Genomic DNA, 20,855 nt, shown 5'->3' with positions numbered 1-20,855 from the left:
TGAGATAGAGGACGTGGCAATGCAGTGCGAGACGTGCCTCGTTAACTTGTGTAGGGGGTGTGTCCAGAAACACCTCGAATCAAAGGAAGACAAAAAACACAGCATCTCTAGATTTCCCGGCTTCATCCACCAATATCCATCGTGCTCCTCTCACGACAACAAACGATGTGAACTGTATTGTAAAGATTGTGACAATCCCATTTGTGTCATGTGTATTACGTCAGAAAAGCACCGCGGACATGATTTACAAGACGTCCTGAAAACGTATAAGGATAGACGAAGGTCGTTTTAAAGTGATTGCTTTTCACTTGGAAAGAATTATCAGATATTACCAATGACAACTTAAGTAATGTATGGAGTCCATACACTCTAGACGCTTTGGTAACCAGCTTATCCAAGACTGAACATTTCCTGCCCTGTGTGGATTGTAGAGTTAAAATTTTTAATTTGTAGTTAAAATCTTTTTAATGTGTGATTTCCAGAAATGTGCAATACTTTCAAAGAAGAATTAAATTGTAGCCAAAGTGGCATAGTTATTGTGCAAGAATTGAGGTACCCAATGAATTTGGTTGTAAACCATTAAACATAAATATCCAAATTTATTACTGAAGTGGAGTTTAAAATGTGATATCCTAATTTATTAGCTGCAGAACCGTAGCTCTTTGTTATAAATTCAAGCAAATTAAAAAAAAAAACTTTGAATACAATACAGCACTGCTTTTTTTTTTTTTTTAAAGGTAAGTATCAAATTATGAGTAAAAATATATGATAAATTAACGGATATCATATTTTTGGTGGGGAAACGCATGCATATAATGCAAAAATAATACCTAATTAGTACCAAAAATGGTGCTGCAAATCAATATACAATTATTGCTGGTTTTGAGGTCAATACGATGATTAAGACACCTGAGGAGTACAATATTCACCAAGCCCGAAGGGTGGCTAGAAGGTGGCTAAATCATCGTATTGACCGAAAAAACAGCAATAATTGTTTTATTATATGATTCAATGACACAAACTCATTAGGCAATCCATTCCATCATGTTTGCATTTGCTGAAGTACTAGCTAAACATAATGAGAGAAACGGGATTAAAATAAACATAAACAGTTGTTGTGTTAATTTGGAATTTTAAATCCTATTTTGTGCAATTTTGAAAAAAATAAATGTCAGTCGCATACTCGGTATATAGGATCGATTTTGAAAAAGGGGGGTATAAGGAAAAGAAATTGACATCTTACCGGAAAAAATTCTTTGACTGGCTTCCCCTCCCCCACCCCCACCCGCGAAAAAAACGAGAATTCTCCAATTCAAAATTTTATTTGGTAGGATGTTAAAGTCAATAAACGGGGGAGGGGTCTTTGAACATTTTTATCCTTAAAATTTAATTAATTAAAAATCAACATACCTAAAACTGGTGGGGAGGGGCAGGCCCCCTGCAGCACCACAACCCCCACCTCAACTCCTCACCAAAGATTCTATGTGCCTTTATGTTATGTTCATATCAGTGAAAGTCAGGTGAAAGTGAAATAATTTTCCAAAACTATTTGTATCAATTTGGAATTTCACTATATATTTTTAGTCTAATGTAGAGAAAAATAAATCCTTATATTCAGCCGGAAGGTCACGTGCAGGTGAATATAATTTAATATTTTTCTTATCATTGTTTGGTCTCAGTTAATCAGAGAGATGGGATTACTCAATCATATAATAAAGGTTTTTTTACAATACTTGGATCTGTAGCTTTCTGGTTTGTCTGTCCAAATTTTCTTAACCAGAGAGCTACAGCTCTGCTTCAAAGAAGATTTGTCACCACCAGACGTAGTCTTATTTTATCCATGGATGCCATTGATCTTTGCAGGCAAATGCATGACTATCAGTCTATCATCAGCAAGAATTGTAAAAAAAAAAAAAAAAAAAAAAAAAAAAAAAAATCGACAAATCCCAGTTTCTACTCAGTTAATTTCCCAGTTAATTTATTGAAAGATATTTAGAAAAAACTAGAATGTTCCAAGGAACGCATGTGTCGCATGCTTTGTAGATTCATTAAAGGTATCAATAAATCTAAGAGTGGTCAGTTTAGCCTTTTTATTAACTATAAGCATGATAGACTGATAGTTCATGTATTTGCCTGCAAAGAAAAAAATGGCATCCATGGATAAAATAAGACTGCGATAGGATCTGACAATCAAAGAAAATATGGTTCCATAACCCTCAAATGAATAATTAAATTGAAATTATTAGAAATAACTATTTGTCATTTTATTAATACGTGTTTCTAAGAATCCTCCAAAGTAGATTTCAGTCCGTCTTTATTGCAATTGTCAGTCTACACGATCCATTGTCGAATACCGACCCCGACGTATTTTCATGGTATTTAAATATATTAAGTTTGTGTGGTAACTGAATATCATAGAGTTTCAAAGTACTTTTTATGAGCTAAACGTGTTTCCAATAACCATTCAAAAGAGATTTCAGTCTGTCTTTACTGCAATTCTCAGTCTACACGATCCATTGTGGAATACCGATCCCGATGTATTTTCATAGTATTTAGTATGTGTGGTAACTGAATATCATACGGTTTCAAAGGACACTAACAGGAGCTCATAAACATGTATAAATGCTAATTATCTAAACCCTCCATCTCAAAATTCAAAATTCATAAGTTTAATTAAAGTGCCCGAGATATTTTTTGCAAAGTAGGTCAAAGGTTAAGGTCAAGTGGATTATAATGCTGGTATTTTTCATATTGCCTTACGACAAACAGTGCACATACTAAATAGCATAGACTTTACAGTCAACGCGGTTTTCGTATTTACCGCGAGTCCTCGCAGTGTGAAATTGATCGCGGTTTAACACAGGTAACTCAGGTAAAACCGCGTGTTCTCGCGGTACGGGTCCTCAACTAATCCACACCATCGCGGTTTGCGTAAAAAATTATTCTCTTCATAAACGCGAGTTACCTCCCCCGACGGGGAAAAAAAACACAACAGAACAAGAATGAATAGAAGTAAAAAAAAAAAATTTTAAAAGGATAAAACCAGTCTTAGCAGTTATTTAGGTCTCCTTTTTATATTTGATTAATTTATCTTTTATTTCACGCCTCTTTCAAAAATAAAAAAAAAGAAAGAAAAGGAAAGGAAAGAAAGAATACATGATATGGAGACAACTATATATATATATATATATATATATATATATATATATATATATATATATATATATATATATATATATATATATATATATATATATATATATATATATATACTAGATGAAATCCCGCGCAAGCGCGGGGAATTGAATTTATACGACAAAAATTGTATTGTAGTTTCTACTGACAGCATACAGGGTTATAGCAGGAAGAAATACTTTGTTCAAAATCCCGCATGTGCGTCTCCACCCCCACCCCAACCCCTTTTGTAAAAACTTTGAAAAAAATAACAATTTCATTAATTGATCTTTATTGTGAAACCTGTTATACTATGTTATGAATATATTGTATGCTCTTATTTCATTTCCGTCAAGGATAAATTAAAAGCAGTGAATATGCTCATTTTACTGATAAATTGATTGGGGGGGGGGGGGTTAAAATTCACAGGTACTTGTGTCTTGGTTTATAAATATGTATGTATCTTATTGATATGTAAAAAATGTACTTTACCTTTTTAAAAAAAACTGAAACGCATTGATTAAAGCACACAATTTTACAGCTTTAATTGTATTTGAACAATATCTTATTCATTAATTTTCTCTTTTCATGTAAGTAGTGAGGAATATATACACTTTTTACCAATAAATTTATTAGAAAAACCTACTACATATATGTAATAGTCTTTCGATATCTAAGTATATTCCCAACTTTTAGTGTTATCAATGATTTACCATTATCTCAATGACCATTCACACATAAGCTTTTCTTATGTTCCTACTGCTATAATTGTCTCGTTTTTCTTTTTAACATCGGGCTCGATGCTATATGATGTTCTAGAAGCTTCCGTCAATATTAAGATCGGTGAATGACGAAAATAATTTGCACATTTCCCTTTTTAATCGGTTATCACAACTTATTTCGTTTATGTCATTTAAATCAAGTTTTGATTGAATAATTCAGTGATGACGTTTAATGAAATAAATAAACGACTGATTGTTGTCAGTTTCATTGAAAATTGCCAGAAACTTAGATCCGCCAACCGGAAACGCCACCGTACTCACGTTTTTGCTATTTCATGACTGTTTATAGAAAATAAAAGTAGACTTTTCATTTAATGTACGATACTTACAATGCGAGTGAAATCTAAATATAGTTTACGGACATCATATTGTATCTAGTGTATTCTTAGAGGAGTAAGTAAAAACTCTGGTGCATCCGTTTCGGAGTTTATTTGCAAAATTTATTAATTTATAAGTATAGATATATATATATATTGTATGTTCATTTATTAATTGTTCTTAAATTATCCGTAATTATACATATGCATTTATTTTGTAGATCACAATTATTGATCATCCGATAACTCAATGATTTAATTGTCAATTGAAAACAACTTTTCCTTCATTTAACCATTTTAAATAAGTAAAATAGTCGCAATATTAAAAAAAGAGGCTCAGCATAAAATTTTCAAAGGAATAGATATTTTTCTGTATTCCTTATTAGTAATTCAAGTTTACTCGAAAGTACATATGAACGTACAACATGGGTACCAGACTCTTTTTCATGACTTCTAATCTAGTGCACTTTTACGGTATTTATCCAGGTATTACAAACAAACTGTGATTCGGGTGTAAAATATTATTTAGAAAATATATCCTGTCTATAAATATTATCATTCAAACTTATACATGTTTATTTGCAAGCTTTTTTGATTTAAAAATTTAATTAATTTTCGGTCCATAATCGACTGATTATTCAAAAATTTAAAACTGATTCAAAGCTAGTTTAAGTTTTCATTCATTGTTTTCTAGTGACGGTTACCCTAGTGACTGACTTCCCATGCTCTGGGCATCACACATTATCTTCATGCATGTGATACCCCTCCCTGAATTTTTTTTATTTATTTACCTTCAATTACAGGCAAAAACGTTATTAATAGCTCAGAGGATGTTAAATATACAACATATTTGATTTTGAAATTTAATTTACACTGATAAAATACAATTGGAACAGAAGGTTGTATGTGTCCCCGGGCTAGATTCGAGTTTGTACATGTAGTACGCACAGTCAGAATGATTGTATATAGATTATATCTCTGAGTGCATACGGTAAATTTAAATCATATGAGAAGAAGAAAACACTTGCTGTGGCCTTCAACTCGACATTTAGATAAATACCGACGATATATTATCAATTAACAATAGTTACTTTCATTCATATGTCGATTCGATATATCCCTGTGAACTTGAAAGACACCAAAAGTCTGTCACCCAAGTTTCATATTTGGATGTTTTATTTCTTCAGTTTTCCTTGTCTTTGAATTACTACTACAATCGTATGTGGACATAAGATCTAAATATTGTGTTAATGGATAAAGCTGGCACCCCAAAAAGACCTATTAAATTACATGTATTTTGTTCAAAAAACTTCTCGAAATAACATAAAAGTCTGTAGCGAAAATTGTTAAACTGCTATGACCAGATATAAGATTTTACATTCAATTGTAATGCATCGAAACTAAATCCGTTCTTTAAACCGGAATGAAAATTTAAAATCAATATGTTTGTTAATCAGCTCAACAAAATCGACATTTAAAAAGACCATTATGATTGACAGGTAGAAAATAGTATATACAAGGGATTACAGAGAGAACTGTTACAAGGAAGTTAAATTCTATACAATTTAGTTCAAAGTCAATAGAAGCCAGCAATATGTGTGTAGATTTCCTTCTTTCGATTTTATGTCTAATACTAGTTTTCAATCAAGTATTCTCGGTTTGTGATATAACCAATGGGCCGTCAGGGAATACAGGATGTGTTTATTCCCCATCATACTCAAAATTCCAGGCAGCTGTTTGTTTGCCTAAAGAAAAGATCGTGTACTCCACGGGTAAACATTTGACATGTAGGGGATCTAGTACGAAATATTGCTGGTATCAATGTACAGCAACAGCTAGTCACGGAGGACTATCGGCTTGTCAATGTGATCCAAATTCCCCAAGTGTGGGGAACTCGGATACACCTAATATTAACTGTTATTTTCCATCTGGAGACTGCTCGTGGTTTTCTGAATGTTTGACAAAGAGGAAACCTTGCCCAGCAGTAACAGAGGCCAGTAGAACATGTCAAAAACTAGAGAAAAGTGCCAAAGAAATTTCGAAAAACGGCAAGGCGTGGGTTATAGGTGTGATAAAATGCATGCAAAATAATTTAGTTCATTTACTTTATCCACAGATTAGAGCCGATTGTGAAAAAGTGAAATCCATTCTAGAGTCCTCCACTAAATACTGCTACACAGAGCCTCTGGTTGATAATCACTTTTGCGAGTTATCCTGGGATGATATCTTCCAAATTGACGGTTTCGTTGGCGGCGTCTTCTCCAAATTTAAGAGATGCTTAATGACAACATATGTTCCTATTTGGGCAAAGCAGCTCTTGTTTTATGTGGAAAACTATAATACAAATGAATTAGATAAGCTGGCTGAGGAGATTGCGGAGACCCTTTCCCAGTCATTTCAGTGGTCGGAATCCGGTGTAAAGTATAAAACAATAGGTCCAACAATACTTCCAACAAATGTGGACTCGGTACCAATACGAATCTATCTCTACTCTGAATCAAAAAATGAAAAACTGGTTTTAAAAACGATAGATGATCTAAAGGAGAGAATTGCTGAAGGAGATATAGCCACGCTGAAATTCAAGAAGGGAGAGATCGTAAAAGTGACACATGTAATTGGCTGCAATGATCCCCAGTGTCTCTCAAACTCTTTTTCTATGCAAACAGGTATAGTCATGTTATACAGTCTCTTTATTTAAGAATCAAAGAAAGAAAAAAATCCCTTTTCTCTTGCCTAATTAGTACTTTACAAAAATAGTTTGAAGGTAAAAATTTGCGCTCTTTCCTCTAAATGTGACTATTTCACTAAAATAGAGACCTTTAAACAGCGTAGAACAAGAGAAGCTATATATTGTGAAGTACAAAGAGATACTTATATATAAACCTTACAATTTATGCTTTAATTTATTTATTTTTGGTATCTTTGATCCAGAATGCAGTGGAATTGCCAAGACTTTGTCCTGTGAAATCCTTGAAGCTCATAAATCGGACAAACTGACACTCCTCGGCACACATGTAAGACAAGACCCGCCGGATGATGGCGCTGACGCTCTGAGGAATATACAGGACGCTTGTGAAGGGAAAACGGCAAGAAGATCATCGTAAAGATTCTTATTTATAATGTAGTATTAAAACCTTTTTTTGTTTAAATCAGTTAGTTAAACTTTTTTGTTTTTTTTATTTCTTTTATTTATATTTTAGTTATTCCTGTGAAATCAATGGTGAGACTCACACCTCTCCTGGCGGAACCGTTTGTTTGGACGAATTGATTCTTCAGTATGTCATTGACCTCCAAAAGACTGCTTACAAACCACAGGTACGAAATGATTTCATATCTGAAGGATTAACATATATGTATATCAGTAGAAGTTAATTAATATTTCTATTTTAATTCTTTTCTTTTTTATTTTGTTTGTTTGTTTGTTAAAATTTTTATCTGCAAATGGACACAGATAAACTCTCTCGCGGGTTCGTGCCACACTACTACTTCACTTCACTATAGTGGAATGGCGGTTGATTTACAACTGAACAAACTAACAGGAACAAACTTAAGAGATCCAGACCAAGAGGAAGCTTACAAACAGGCCTGCTCTAAAGCTGGAGGGTGGAGTCACGGAGGGACTCACGTACATTGCCAGATAAGTCAGTGTTGTTGTAAAGATCAAAATTAGATAATGACAAACAATTAAATTCACCTCTTTATTTTGTTAAATCCTCACTCTAAATGAGGTCAGAAAACGTTTAATTCAAAGGAAGTTTGAAACAAAAGACAGAAAGCAGATTTAAATTTAAAGACAAAATGATGAAAATCTCTTTTGATATTGACCAGAATGGAGTGTTAGCTCTGTATGAAAAAGAAGTAGAATATAGGAATACATTTAATCATCTGAGCTTTCTACTAAACAAAATGACTGACTCTTTCTTCAATTTTCTTTCATTCTTCTGTATTTAATAAGGCAATGCTCTCTCTCTCTCTCTCTCTCTCTCTCTCTCTCTCTCTCTCTCTCTCTCTGTTGGGAAAGACATTACCTGAGTTTGTTGGAGAGGACATTCATCTAATATTTCCAGTCAGCTTGTCTTAGTAATTTTTACAAAATTTGTGTGAAATACTTCAGTTAAACTGATATATAAAGGTAATAAATCAAGACAAGATATTTATTATATTTTTTCAGTAAATTTAAAGCAGCAAAGCACGAAGACAGTGAAAGGTGATTCAGAATGTACAAACCTAGGAGGGGAATGCAAGGAAACTTCCGTCAGTTGTAATAATGGACGATTTGAGACAATGCTGTGTTCTGGAAGATCATCTCGCCAATGCTGTATTCCTAATTCCGGTAAGAGATATATCAATTTTATATACCCAAGCAAGCGCAGCAATAAGAGAAAACTAATATTTTGTGGTCTCAGATAATTTCTAACTTGCTACAGTAAGATAACCTTGAAAATGCTGGCTTTCAATCAATGTCATAACAGACCAGCTTTACATGTATTAAATAGGCAGGGGAGGGGGTATATAAGCATGTCTTTTATGGTGGCAGTAAAGGAAAGGCTTTCGCTCCAGAAAAAAATTCATGAATTCGTTTAGTACCATTTTGGGGTACTTTTTTTAAGCACTTGTCGCACAGAACACTTTTTATTATCGAAGGCTGTGTTTGTTTAATTTAAGTTTTACACGACTAACTGTTTTTACACGAAATATTTTTAAATATAGGAAATTATGACTGCTTTGGTGATGTAACAAAATTGACACCAAGTGGAAGAAAAAATGGAGGTAAGTATGAGATGGAATCAGACATTGAACTTAAAGGTTCCCCAGCAGGCGTCTGTTTCACCGACAGCATTGCAACAAAATTCAAAGGACAAATAAAACAGTGTTACAGAAGGTCTTATAAAAATAAAACTGAAATGTTGATGTACAATTAGTTCACAAGAATTGTAGGGTGAGCAATATTATTATTCACTTAGAAACTTTTCAAATTATGTCCCAGCAAAATTTTAATTAAGAATTTAATTAAAAAGTTTTGAGCAATCTACGAAGATAGGCGCCATGAATTAAAATGGTTCCGCAATAAGCTAGCGAGCTAGCTTTCCCAAATGGTATGTTTTTATAGCTCTTTAAACATTTAAAATTTTAAAAAAAAATGATTTATATTGTTCATGTATGTTCGGCAAAATATCTTCTTTGTTTATAGTTTTAATCTACAATTTATAGAACTCAAAATGGTCGATGTTTCTTCACAAATTCTTTACCTTCTACGATATCTCGAGCAATTTTAGAAAATGAGAATCTTTGGAATTACTATTTCCATTAATTTTTTTTTTACAATATTCATGTATTATACTTGGATCATTTATTGAGAAGAAAAATGAGTTGTAATACCTTTAAGAATTGTTTCCTATATAAATCTATCTCAAAAAGTCTAACGTTTTAATGAGCGGTAAAAAAAAATGATATTAGACCGCAGAGCGAGATATTGGATCTATGGATGAGATGTTGGACCCTTAGGTCACACCGTGGGCGGGATCAGCGTTATCTTAATTGCATTCATTGGTGTTCGACAAACACGGAATTGACCGAGTTTTAAACGCAGCCGCGGTGCGGCTAAACGAAATTTACACTATGAAGACGCTAGAGCAAGATATTTCAAAAAAGTAAAAAGTATTTACCAAACATTTATTGACTGTGTTCTCCAGACAAAATGCGTTTTATCGGAACAAGAACCAAACTGTTTCGGCAAACATATCTAATGTAAATGATAACTTTTTCATTTCTGTATTACTTGCAATTGTGTATTGAACAGGTATACCTGCTTCAATAAACGAAATAACACCAGACCTAAAGAAACTAACAGAGAAGAAAAGCTGCTATGTGTCGGCTGGAGAAAATAACTGTACGTATAGCCTCGGTATCAAACTTTGAACAAACATTAAGTCGACATTAAATGAGTATCGACTTTGTAGCCTTGCTTCGTATGACCTCAGAATATAGCCCGAAGAGCAGCACACTTCATTCTGATTAAATTGTATCCTTTGATCCGCTTTCATAGCGGATTCCAAATTGATTCCAATTATTTTAATCACTATTCTTTATTGGAAGAGGATTTTGGCGCTTTCTATATACATGTACGTACTTTCCTGCGAAAAAAATTGAATCCGTATTTTCATTGATAATGAATTCTCTACACAGAAAATTGTTTCATCTAAATATAGAGTGCTTTTCCATAATTATTAGCATGTTGACTTATCTTTTAAACTTAAATATATTGAGGGGTGATTTATTTTGAATTCCATTTTTCTTTAAGGTGTTCACCCAGCAGTAATAGCAGCCATTGCCAGCAGAGAGTCACATGCTGGTAGACTATTAATAAACACCAATGGCTGGGGAGATAACGACAATGCTTACGGAACTATGCAGGTACATGTAATATACACATGACAATGTTCACTGAAACACTTGATTATTTTTGATAAATCAATAATAAACAAGGATTTTTCACGATGAGAAATTACAATTGAAAATATTTTAAGAATTTGTAACTGGCTTATCTAATGATTTTACATACAAAACATCCTATGCTAGATAACCAAAGACGTACTAAAATGACAATATTTATAATTTCTGTCTGATAATATAAGTAGATTCTAGTAGATTAGTGATTTGTAAAACTTTTACATAAAACATTAAAAATTTCAAATTTCATGAGAATTCTTTTCTGAAAGTGTGACGTGAGGCATTGTCCTGTTTGCGATAAAACAACTGGCCAGAATTGTACAACATATAACTGGGATAGTTGTGAACACATCAATATGATGACGAAGTTCACCTTGGTGAAGTTCATAAAAGAAGTTCAGAAGAAACATCCCAACTGGGCCCTAGAGCAGCAGCTACAAGGTATAAAAAACTACATACAATTTTATTCAAGAAATAAATCACAGTATTTCAATGTTGAAAATGTAATAAATATTGATATTGTTTCATTAGGTGGTGTAGCTGCTTACAACTTTGGAGTTGGAAATGTTCAGTCGTGGGGAAATTTAGATATTGGTTCCACTAATAACGACTACAGCAATGATGTCATTGCTAGGGCTCATTACCTTATCAACCAGCACGGATGGTAGGCAGTCATCAAAGGATCATAACACAATGACGTCATTGCTAAGGCTCAGTACCTCATCAACCAGCACGGATGGTAGGCAGTCATCAAAGGATCATAACACAATGACGTCATCGCTAAGGCTCAGTACCTTATCAACCAGCACGAATGGTAGGCAGTCATCAAAGGATCATAACACAATGACGTCATTGCTAAGGCTCATTACCTTATCAACCAGCACGAATGGTAGGCAGTCATCAAAGGACCATCACACAATGACGTCATTACTAGGGATCAATTTGTAATCAACCACCAAGGATGGTTGGCAGTCGTCGAAAGATAATAACATATTATAACCATTGGTTGGTTTTTTTTTTGTTTTTTTTTTTTGTTTTTTTGTTTTTTGTTTTGTTTTTTTTGAGTTTGAATTTATGAATATTATACGTATTCCACCCAAAATGTTTTTTTTTTTTTTTTTGGTTATTGTTGTCAAATACCCATCTCCATATGTTATTCACTCAATAAAACTGGAATATATTCATCGGTAATTCATGTTTTGTGTAGATCATCAGGTATGTGAAAGGCATCAGTCCTTTAAAATCCACGTTTCGTATCACCAATCAAGTTTAGTCCTTTAAAATCCACGTTTCGTATCACCAATCAAGTTTAGCTTTGGCATCAGTTAGACATTTATTTATCGTCTCTTGTATTTTGAGTCCAACCTTGTTTATTTAATCAGAACTATGAATTCTCAACCGGATATTTAGGAGAACACAAAATCTGAATGAAACTATGTACCTCAAATCAAGGGAAACACGAAGAGAATATTGAATTCCAGTATTTCCTATGATGCAAAATATTCGAAAACCTTTTGATCGTAGCTACTTTTCTACTGTAAAGTAAAACCTATAAAGCTAACGATATCCATGAAATGCTTAGGAGTATAACTAGTGTGAATGGTAAGACCCATTTAGTAGTACGTTCTAAGAATGAACGTTATTCAACATAAAAAATTATTTGTTTTTTTACGTTTATCCTTAAAAGGTACTTACCCCAGCCAACATTCATGTAAACGTTTCTGATCGGTCTGCTCTGGGTCGTCTGTAAGTCCATGGATATCTGCTTCTTATTCATCAAACTTTTTTTACTAAATTTTGCACAAAGAATCATGCAATCTATGAAACAGTAATTTTCAAATTTGTCTACAAATATTAACAAGAAGTTTTCTTTTGATTCCATATTAAATGCTTCTAGAAAGAACCATTCTTAATCCTTAATTCTAGGGATTAGCTAATGGAGAAGATAAACTTGAATCAGGAATTTTGTGGACACTTTTGCTTTATTTTCTGCCTCATGAACATCAAGGGTGTGTTTTATCAACAGAATGGGAAGTTGTCTTCCTACAATTGGTTTTCTTTCCATCATAACGAATAATATGAAGACAATGAACAGTGATCAATCTCATAAATCCTGTCATCAATACGAATTGTGAACAGAACAGAAACATTGATCGCTCAAAACACCAGAGCTGGAATCAGGAGTCTAGGAGGAGTGAGCTTTCCAGGTCGATCAGTCATATCCGCCGTGAGTCCTCTGTATTGATCAGGGGGTCGTAACATAAAGGGTACTTAAGTCTAAGACCATGCTTAAGTAGGACTTAAGTACAGTCTTAAACTAAAGACCGTAACTAGAAACGTGCTAAGATTTGACAATCTTAGCAAAACTTAGGCTGCCGGTAGAGGTGACTTAAGTATGTCTTAACTTTCTTAAACATATATTTAGAACTATTTAAGATTGACTTTCTATGTTAAATCATTCCTTTATTTATATTATACATTGAAAAATAATTTTCTATATCTAATATACTGGTATAAGAATGTTAGTTTTCCGTAGGGGGGGGGGGGGGTATTCATCACTGATTCCAATATAACTTTCTAAATGACATATACATGTAAATGCAAAATATTATTTTGGGGATATGTTTGAAATATTAGTTGGAGCTAGGTTATAAACACTAATCATTTCCAGTAAATTATATACAGTAATCATGGATTTGTTTGTTCACTGTGAAATAATGAGATGAAATGATTTTAAAAATTGTCGGTGAATTAAAGGATGATGACTAGAAAATTAATAAAGATTTTCTGTAAATTAGAGCTCGACATTGAATGTAGAGCACAACAAGCAGGGATTCAGACAGCGTTCACTACCGTTAACGTTCGAGAGAGAGAGAGAGAAATGGCCACTTGCATACCTGTAGCTCAGGTAATCTTGATTTAATAGGTGATCTGGGGATCAGATAACCCTGTCTTAAACCTGGCTTAAGCTGTACTCGGGTGAGAAGTAGCTGGGTTGAAACCTGTGACTTAACTCTTTCTTACATGAATACGGCTTAAGATTATCTCATTCCTTGAAAATTATGGCAACAAGACAGAAGTCAGCAAAATTTTCTGAATTAGAAAAAGAAATTTTGTTAGCGCTTATCCATGCTAGGAAGGACATCATAGAAAATAAGCAGAATGATGTCAGAATGGTTAGTAAAAAGAACACAGAATGGATAAATATTGAGAAAGAATTTAATTCTAGACACGGTGTAAACAAGAGAACCATAACACAGTTGAAATCATTATGGAAAAATCTAAAAGCCAGAACGAAGTCTGCTGTTGCTGAGGAGAGGAGAGACAAGAAAAAGGTGGAGGACTATCTGGGAAAAGCTTGGATAAAATTTCCAGCACCATATCCGAAATGCTTTCACAATAAATTTTTAGTTTGCAAAATCCATATGACGATGATGCAAGTCTCCATGGGGATGAACCAGAAGAAGACAATGAAGATTCAGATGACAATGATGCGGTATATTTTGTCAACATTATTGCATTAAAACAATTTTAATTAAAATTTCTTTGCATACATGTATGCAGAAACAGAATTCAGGAGGATGCGCCGATAATGTCGGAAGAATCCGCTAAACCGCTACAACCAGCGTCCAGAGTTCCTGGTATTAAACTAAAAGCTGCTGTTCCAGGACGTCAAGACCAAGTCAAGAATAGGCTCCTGGAAATGGCAGAAATAGAATATAGTAAAAAGATCACAATCCTCCAGTTGAAAGAGGACATACTAAAGTTAAAGAAACAGAAACTAGAGAACGAAATAAAATTAAGTGAACCTAATTTGCCAGTACCTCCAACCGCTACATGTGGGGGTACAGATTCTAACAACAACAGTGGCTATTTCTGGCAGCCATATGCACAATGAGTAGTATTTTGCATAGTAACAAATATAAAGCTTACATTAAACATTTGAGAATTGAAAAATTAAATTTATAATCAATTAAACTCACTTGTTCGGGTTTTTACTGAAAATGTCGTATCAAAACTGCTCTTAAAGCCTGTCCCCCCTTGGTTTGCATTTGGTGGCACCGGAACTGGAACAGCTGTATCTCCTTCATCGTCATCATCTGGTACCGGGATGGCAGCTTTCCTTGCAATATTGTACAATACTGCGCAAGCAACAATAATGTGCAAGGTTGTAGAAATCTTAAATCTCAACTGGTTTCGAAGGCAAGGAAAGCGTCTTTTCCAAATGCCAAATACATTCTCAATTCTAACTCGACTGTTACTCAAAGCAATATTAAAGCGTCTCTCCTGTGGTGTCCGGCAAGTAAGAAGGGGTGTTATTAAATAAGGTTTGAGAGGGTATCCATTATCTGCAATCAAAATCCCAGGAATATTTCTTCTTTTAAAACTCGCACAGACACTACTGTTCTCAAAAATCCAACTGTCATGGGTACTTCCCGGCCATCATGCAACCACGTTTGTAAGCGTTAGATCATTGTCACAAATTGCTTGCACATTGATGGAGAAAAACCCTTTCCTGTTACGAAAAATTTCTGCCGTGTCACCTCCAGGTGATTGTATTGGGATATGGGTACAGTCTATTAATTGCACCCACTATTCCTGGAATACCACTATGGTTCAGAAAACCTCTTTGGATTTCAGTTAGTTTATTTACTGATGGAAATACTACATAATTCTTGTAAAGCGATGCCAATGCCGATGATACTCTCTTCACAATGCGAGAAGCTGAACTTTCTGAACTCCAAAGAGATCTCCAGAAACTCTGAGGAAACACCCAGTTCCGTAAAACCGTAAAGCTATTAGTAGTGGATCAAGAGGTGATATTAATGAAACCTTCTTTTGTTTTGGCCCCAGGTGTTCCCCAATTTCATTTAATAATTCAATTACACATTCCTTTCTTAAACGAAATCTGTCAATAAATTCCTCTTCGGAATAATTAAAAAAAGGGTTTGTCCTGTCTCTTACCATTCTTTCTTGCCTGATAAGTCTTTACACTAAATAAATTTGGTCTATCTCATCAAAATAATACTCCATCACTTATATAAACCTTCCTTTAAACCTGCCCATTACCTGGTTTACAGTAAACCCCAATTCTGAGCTCTACTCAGATAAATCAGAGAGGTCTGCAAGTGATTTGATAATTTTGAACCTGACTTAAGCCTAGATTACCTTGATCCAAGTTTAAGCCAAACATGTGCAAGTGGCCAAAAGAGTCGTTGATAAGTTGGAGATTTACGAAAAATTATATTCTGAAAACAATTCTTTTCCATCCTTCATTAAATTGTAAATAAGTATATCATAAAACGTTTGCAGCCTCTGCTTGCTGATATGGGAGGAAAAAAATTCAAAATGTACCTATTGTTTTGTACTTTTTTATTATACATGTAGTTTCAATTTCAAGTACATAAACGTTCGGTTATCGTGCCATGTCTGCGATAATGACAATTTGAAAGCAAGTGAACATTTGTCAAACGAAAGAATAACAACAAACTGTAAACTGAAAACATGGCAGTCTCGAGTAATAAAGAATATTCACGCATTTACAATGAACCACTAGTGCCAATTTGTGGTCCAGAGGCTTATAACCTTATGAACTATATAAAATTATTACTGGATTAAATTACGAAAATTACTTCCAAACTCTCATTCTCTCGTCATAACATTTTCTACATGTAGTTATATTCCTTTCCTAGAACGAAAGCGTTAATGTGTGTAATACAAACTATAGTTTATTTATTAAGAATTTAAATTCGAATGATACGTTATATGCACATGTTTTATGCCCTTCCATTTTTTTACCGTGAAAAATAATATACCTTATAGTGTACTGGTTGGATAGACCGGATATAACAAAGGTGCCGTCGGTTTATGACCTTGACCTGCGCTCGACTCTGACTCTTGTTGAAAATTTTCTGGCTGGGTATGTGATTGCTGTGTTCGAGGGTTCGACATAACGGCTGTCGAATGTACAGGATGTGATAAAATTGCAGAGGCGTGTTGTAAGTCGCCATGATACATCCTCCATAATTCAGTGACTGTTTCCATGACAACACTTCCGCTTTCACTATCTTGGACGTGCTTCAAAAAAGAAATTACATCTTCTCCCAAGGTGGTTGAAAACCGTTGAATATTGCGGTCTGACAAGGCTTCTCTTGAATTTCCCAGTTCCGATTTTAGCAGATTTGATTGTACAAACCTTTAAAGAAAAATATTTTTTTTTGAAAACTTGTACATGTAGTAAATATACATTGTTTAATATTAAGGTATTTGTATCTGCAATTTGAAAATTTTGCAATTTATTCCATTAAGGAAGACTCAACATTAATTTGAAGTTTTTCCTAAAATAGAAGTGTCTATATTAAATATTTTCGGACTAATTTACATGTTACTGGTCATGAAAAGAAATAAACACACAGTGATTTTGTCGTTTATTTTCTTTCTTTTTTTTCTAAATCTAAACTGCAGAATTTCGAAAATAGTGGATTTCCTGGAAATTGTTCCTTACAATGTATTCATGGGTGTATATATGGTATTGATGATTTGCTAATTTTACTTATATATGGCTTGAAACTCAAACTTACCAAACTCTGAAAAATGGCAGTACGGCACCAAATACATGAAATATACCATCAGCTATAGTGGCAGAGATACAGAAGATTAACCAACACCATGCCACCGCCACCATCTGTTCCAAAAACGGATTCAGTGTCAAAGTACATGAAACACTATATTTTCGAGTACGCTGGTAAATATAATAAGTATAATTGCACATGATGTGTTGGGGAAAAAATAGAGAGGGTTTCCACACAGTCAAGTTGTTTTCCTTCGTCTTTCCTGTGATAAATGAACCAAAGTTAATTTTATTGTTCTGCCCCAGGACATAATCCAAAAATCCCAAGTGGATGGAAACACTCACAAAATACATTAATTTAATAAAGCATTGAAATATTGTAAATGACCCAAGAGATAAAATGTTAATTTTCCGGTTTTGTATCCATTGGTAGATGTAGATCGCGAGCCTCTTGCCCTCAGATTTGCCGACTTCTTCACCGCCTCCTGTATGAACAATGAAATGAATGCCAAACTTCGTTTTTCCCAGATTCCATATCATTAACGGAATTCGAAGAAAAATAGCCTGCACTATCAGAAATAGAGATACATATTGGTATAGGGTTGTTTCACCGGAAGTTTCGACATCTTCGACAGATACCCATAGAAAGGTATTTTGATGGCTGGTTTTATCAGGTACGTTCCTTACTGTTCTAGCTTTATAACACCGAGCTTTTCCATAATCAACCATGGATTGTGTGAATTCTGCTGGAAACCCACATTCAATTGGATTAAAACACACTGGGTACATAAATGCCAATATGCCCAATGTTAGGAAAATCAGAGGAGTCCATTTTCCATTTAGCTTGTCCACCCAGCTCTCAAAAGACAATGTGGATTTTTTATCAGTCATGCTGGACCTTGAAGAAAATTTTAAATAAAGAGATAAAGAGATGGGGTCTTTCATCATGTTCTTGAAAATAAGATTTTAAATATTTATAAATTAAATATGTATATATTTATGTTTCAAACGTTGATCTCTTGTGGCCACACCCTAACCCGGGGGTTGGAGGGGGGCAAAATTTGAATAAACTTGAATCTATACTATGTTAGAAAGCTATTACAAAAATTTCATATTTTTTGGTCCGATGTTCTTGAGAAGATTTTTAAATAACCCCATGTTTTTGCCTTTTTTTTATTTTTATTAGCTTAAACAGGATATGATTAGAACTCTCCCTCTCTAGGAACTGTAAATTTAAAAAAAAATAGATGCTGTCATAAGACAGTAATACCCTCTACCCTCACACATAAGTGTTTGCCTCTAAATGTTTTCTAGCTCCCTTGGTAGAGGAGCAGCCAAAGATTTATTCTATAATATACATAAAATATATATATACATGTATCAAAGTGAGCATAAATTCATTACCAGTCTGAAACTACAGATTGTGATGAGGTAAATTCTGATTTTAAAAGAGGTGGTTAACGACCATTGAGTCCCAGGATGAAAATGAAAATTCCGAGACCTCATTGTACATCAGCAGGACACCCCCACACATCTTGCAAAAGATAGGATGGCTACTGCGTAAAATTTAAGAGGAGTTTTGGGCACTAGGTTATTGTAGAAAAACGTTTTTTCAGCTCCCATGTGATCCCTAGGATGAAAATGAAAACTTTGAAACCTTATTACACATCTATAGGGCACTCCTTATCATATTACAAAAGGCGAATTGGTTACTGCTTACTGAATTGTATGGGGAATTACAGGAAAAAGAAATTGTGACGGACGGACGGACGGACCCGGATAACAACAAATATCAGAAAGTGGTACAAAAAACACAAAGGCAAAAGACTTCTAGATGACAAAGATTTATGTTTGCTCAATGGGATTTGGATAAAACGGAGCCGAATTTTTATCTATGGTTATATAGCAGCGCATTTTTTGGTGAGTATTACAGTCAAAGGATATTTCTTACTGATTTAAAAATATTCGTCGCAGTGTTTAAAAAAAGAGTTAGTTTCCACGAAATTAATAATAACTAGGCCTCATCAGTCTGGGAATGCCGTGTACATATAACCCACCGCTGTTAAAGAATACTGTACGTATTCATTTCTTTGAAGGCTTTATAATTTCTCTTTAAAAACTTGTCGTATTTTCGTACGATAAAGCGAGATGTTTCACTTCAGATAACGCCAATGTAAAGGTAGAAAAAAAAATGTATTACTAGTTTTAGAGTTCTGGGTTTTTAAAAATATATGGAATACTTGTCTTACCGTTTACATATAACTAATGTCCAGTCCTCGAATGCGTGGTGCGTTTAAAATCCATCTGACGAATGTGTAAGGTTGGTTTGGATGTGTGTTTACAAATACGAAATTTAGCGGCCTTGATACGTTAACTGGAATGTCAAGGGATGAGCCGTTTGCTAAAAAAAAGGCATCATGTCATTTATGGAGTGGATCCATTGAGTGTAATTTAATTTGGAATGAGGTTTCCAAATATCTTGTATGATTTTGAATTTAAGTTTCTCACTCCCATTGTGATCATGCAATATTCCACAGTCGAGGTTTCTTTATTACCTTCCAGATATTGATTCAGCACTCAAAATAATGAAAATATAAAAAAAAATGTTTATTTATGAAATAACATTGACATTTATTCTTAATCATCCCTTTAGGATTACCGTTTCACAGATTAATCTTCGAATGAAATATGGAGATAACAAACATTATTCAAGCTCAAAAGTCCATTCAAATAATGCAAATCAGGAGCATAGCAAACACGGACCTCTAAGACATCACAGGTGGGATCAGGTGCCATGGAGGAGTGAGCACCCCCTGTCGACCGATCACACCTGCCGTGTGCTCCTTGTCATGATCGGGAAAAAAACGGAAAAAAATCCGTGGACAATTCAGAGTGTAAATAATGGCCTAACAATTAGTATGAAAAACGTCAGTCAGCATTTGACTTAATCTTAATTGTAAATTTTTTGGTCTTAAATCCAATCCTGCTTTGAGAACCTCACCACTGACAGAATTTCAATGTCATATTCAAAACTAAAAGGTTGAAGATAAAAAAAAAAGAGTAACCATGCAATATCGAGTAAATATAATGAATCGTGCACAGGGTAATAACACGGGCCCCTGGAAGCATCCCCTGTCGACCGGTTATACTCGCCGTCAACATTTTTTGCAGACCTGTGAAATAAATAATAATGATTTATGTTGGAAATAAAGACGTTCCTGAAAATATTCAAAGTATTGAGCTTTAAATGTAGACTGAAGCATCTTTTATTTGGCCAAGTTGTGGTCATGACTGATGCTGAAAAATGTTATACCATGTCAGGAGTGCAACAGTAAAAATGAAGTGTTGTCAAAAACATTGATTTTAAAAATCTGTATGACAGTTAAGTCAAAAAAGAATTTTCAAATTATAAAACAATAGCTGATATACCATTCATGATTTAAAAATGCTATATAAATCACAAGCAGCATTAATGAGAGTCAAGGAATGGGTCATACCCAATTATGTCAGGAGTGCAACATTTGATGTTTTGCTCCCAAACATGGAAAATCTTTTATCAGA

General features: G+C 34.1%; 2 protein-coding genes and 2 pseudogenes across 2 annotated transcripts; 2 read left to right on the top strand and 2 right to left on the bottom strand.

Annotated features, from left to right (window-relative positions):
* Positions 1 to 5,867: 5,867 nt before the first annotated feature.
* LOC133185121 (uncharacterized) lies at positions 5,868 to 11,432 on the top strand. The gene is made up of 10 exons (XM_061320179.1): positions 5,868 to 6,939; positions 7,205 to 7,373; positions 7,474 to 7,588; positions 7,725 to 7,914; positions 8,445 to 8,606; positions 8,984 to 9,043; positions 10,074 to 10,163; positions 10,575 to 10,687; positions 10,993 to 11,164; positions 11,255 to 11,432. The coding sequence occupies exons 1-10, from the start codon at positions 5,868 to 5,870 to the stop codon at positions 11,389 to 11,391; spliced, it is 2,280 nt and encodes a 759-aa protein (XP_061176163.1). The 3' UTR covers positions 11,392 to 11,432.
* A 2,353-nt stretch (positions 11,433 to 13,785) lies between these two features.
* LOC133186114 (myb/SANT-like DNA-binding domain-containing protein 3) lies at positions 13,786 to 14,621 on the top strand (annotated as a pseudogene).
* A 97-nt stretch (positions 14,622 to 14,718) lies between these two features.
* Positions 14,719 to 15,790, bottom strand: LOC133186113 (putative nuclease HARBI1; annotated as a pseudogene).
* Positions 15,791 to 16,079: 289 nt separating this feature from the next.
* Positions 16,080 to 19,612, bottom strand: LOC133186112 (innexin-11-like). The gene is made up of 3 exons (XM_061321388.1): positions 19,544 to 19,612; positions 17,305 to 18,192; positions 16,080 to 16,919 (listed from the first exon to the last, which is right to left on the bottom strand). Exons 2-3 carry the CDS (start codon positions 18,183 to 18,185, stop codon positions 16,541 to 16,543), a joined length of 1,260 nt encoding a protein of 419 aa, XP_061177372.1. The 5' UTR covers positions 18,186 to 18,192; positions 19,544 to 19,612; the 3' UTR covers positions 16,080 to 16,540.
* Between the last annotated feature and the right edge of the window lie 1,243 nt (positions 19,613 to 20,855).

This window comes from Saccostrea echinata, unplaced genomic scaffold (assembly GCF_033153115.1).
Source record: "Saccostrea echinata isolate AGI-Se365-2 ecotype Australia unplaced genomic scaffold, CSIRO_AGI_Sech_v1 ptg000012l, whole genome shotgun sequence".
Classification (NCBI taxonomy): domain Eukaryota; kingdom Metazoa; phylum Mollusca; class Bivalvia; order Ostreida; family Ostreidae; genus Saccostrea; species Saccostrea echinata.
This window is presented reverse-complemented; position numbering and strand designations above follow the sequence as displayed.

What these genes read in the sequence shown, in the direction of transcription:
- LOC133185121 (XM_061320179.1), top strand. Translation starts at nt 5,868, where the DNA reads ATGTGTGTAGATTTCCTTCTTTCGATTTTATGTCTAATACTAGTTTTC. An exon ending in CTCTTTTTCTATGCAAACAG is followed by an intron (nt 6,940 to 7,204) that starts GTATAGTCATGT and finishes TCTTTGATCCAG; the next exon opens with AATGCAGTGGAATTGCCAAG. An exon ending in CCTAGAGCAGCAGCTACAAG is followed by an intron (nt 11,165 to 11,254) that starts GTATAAAAAACT and finishes TTGTTTCATTAG; the next exon opens with GTGGTGTAGCTGCTTACAAC.
- LOC133186112 (XM_061321388.1), bottom strand. Translation starts at nt 18,185, where the DNA reads ATGACTGATAAAAAATCCACATTGTCTTTTGAGAGCTGGGTGGACAAG. An exon ending in CTGCCATTTTTCAGAGTTTG is followed by an intron (nt 16,920 to 17,304) that starts GTAAGTTTGAGT and finishes TTTTCTTTAAAG; the next exon opens with GTTTGTACAATCAAATCTGC.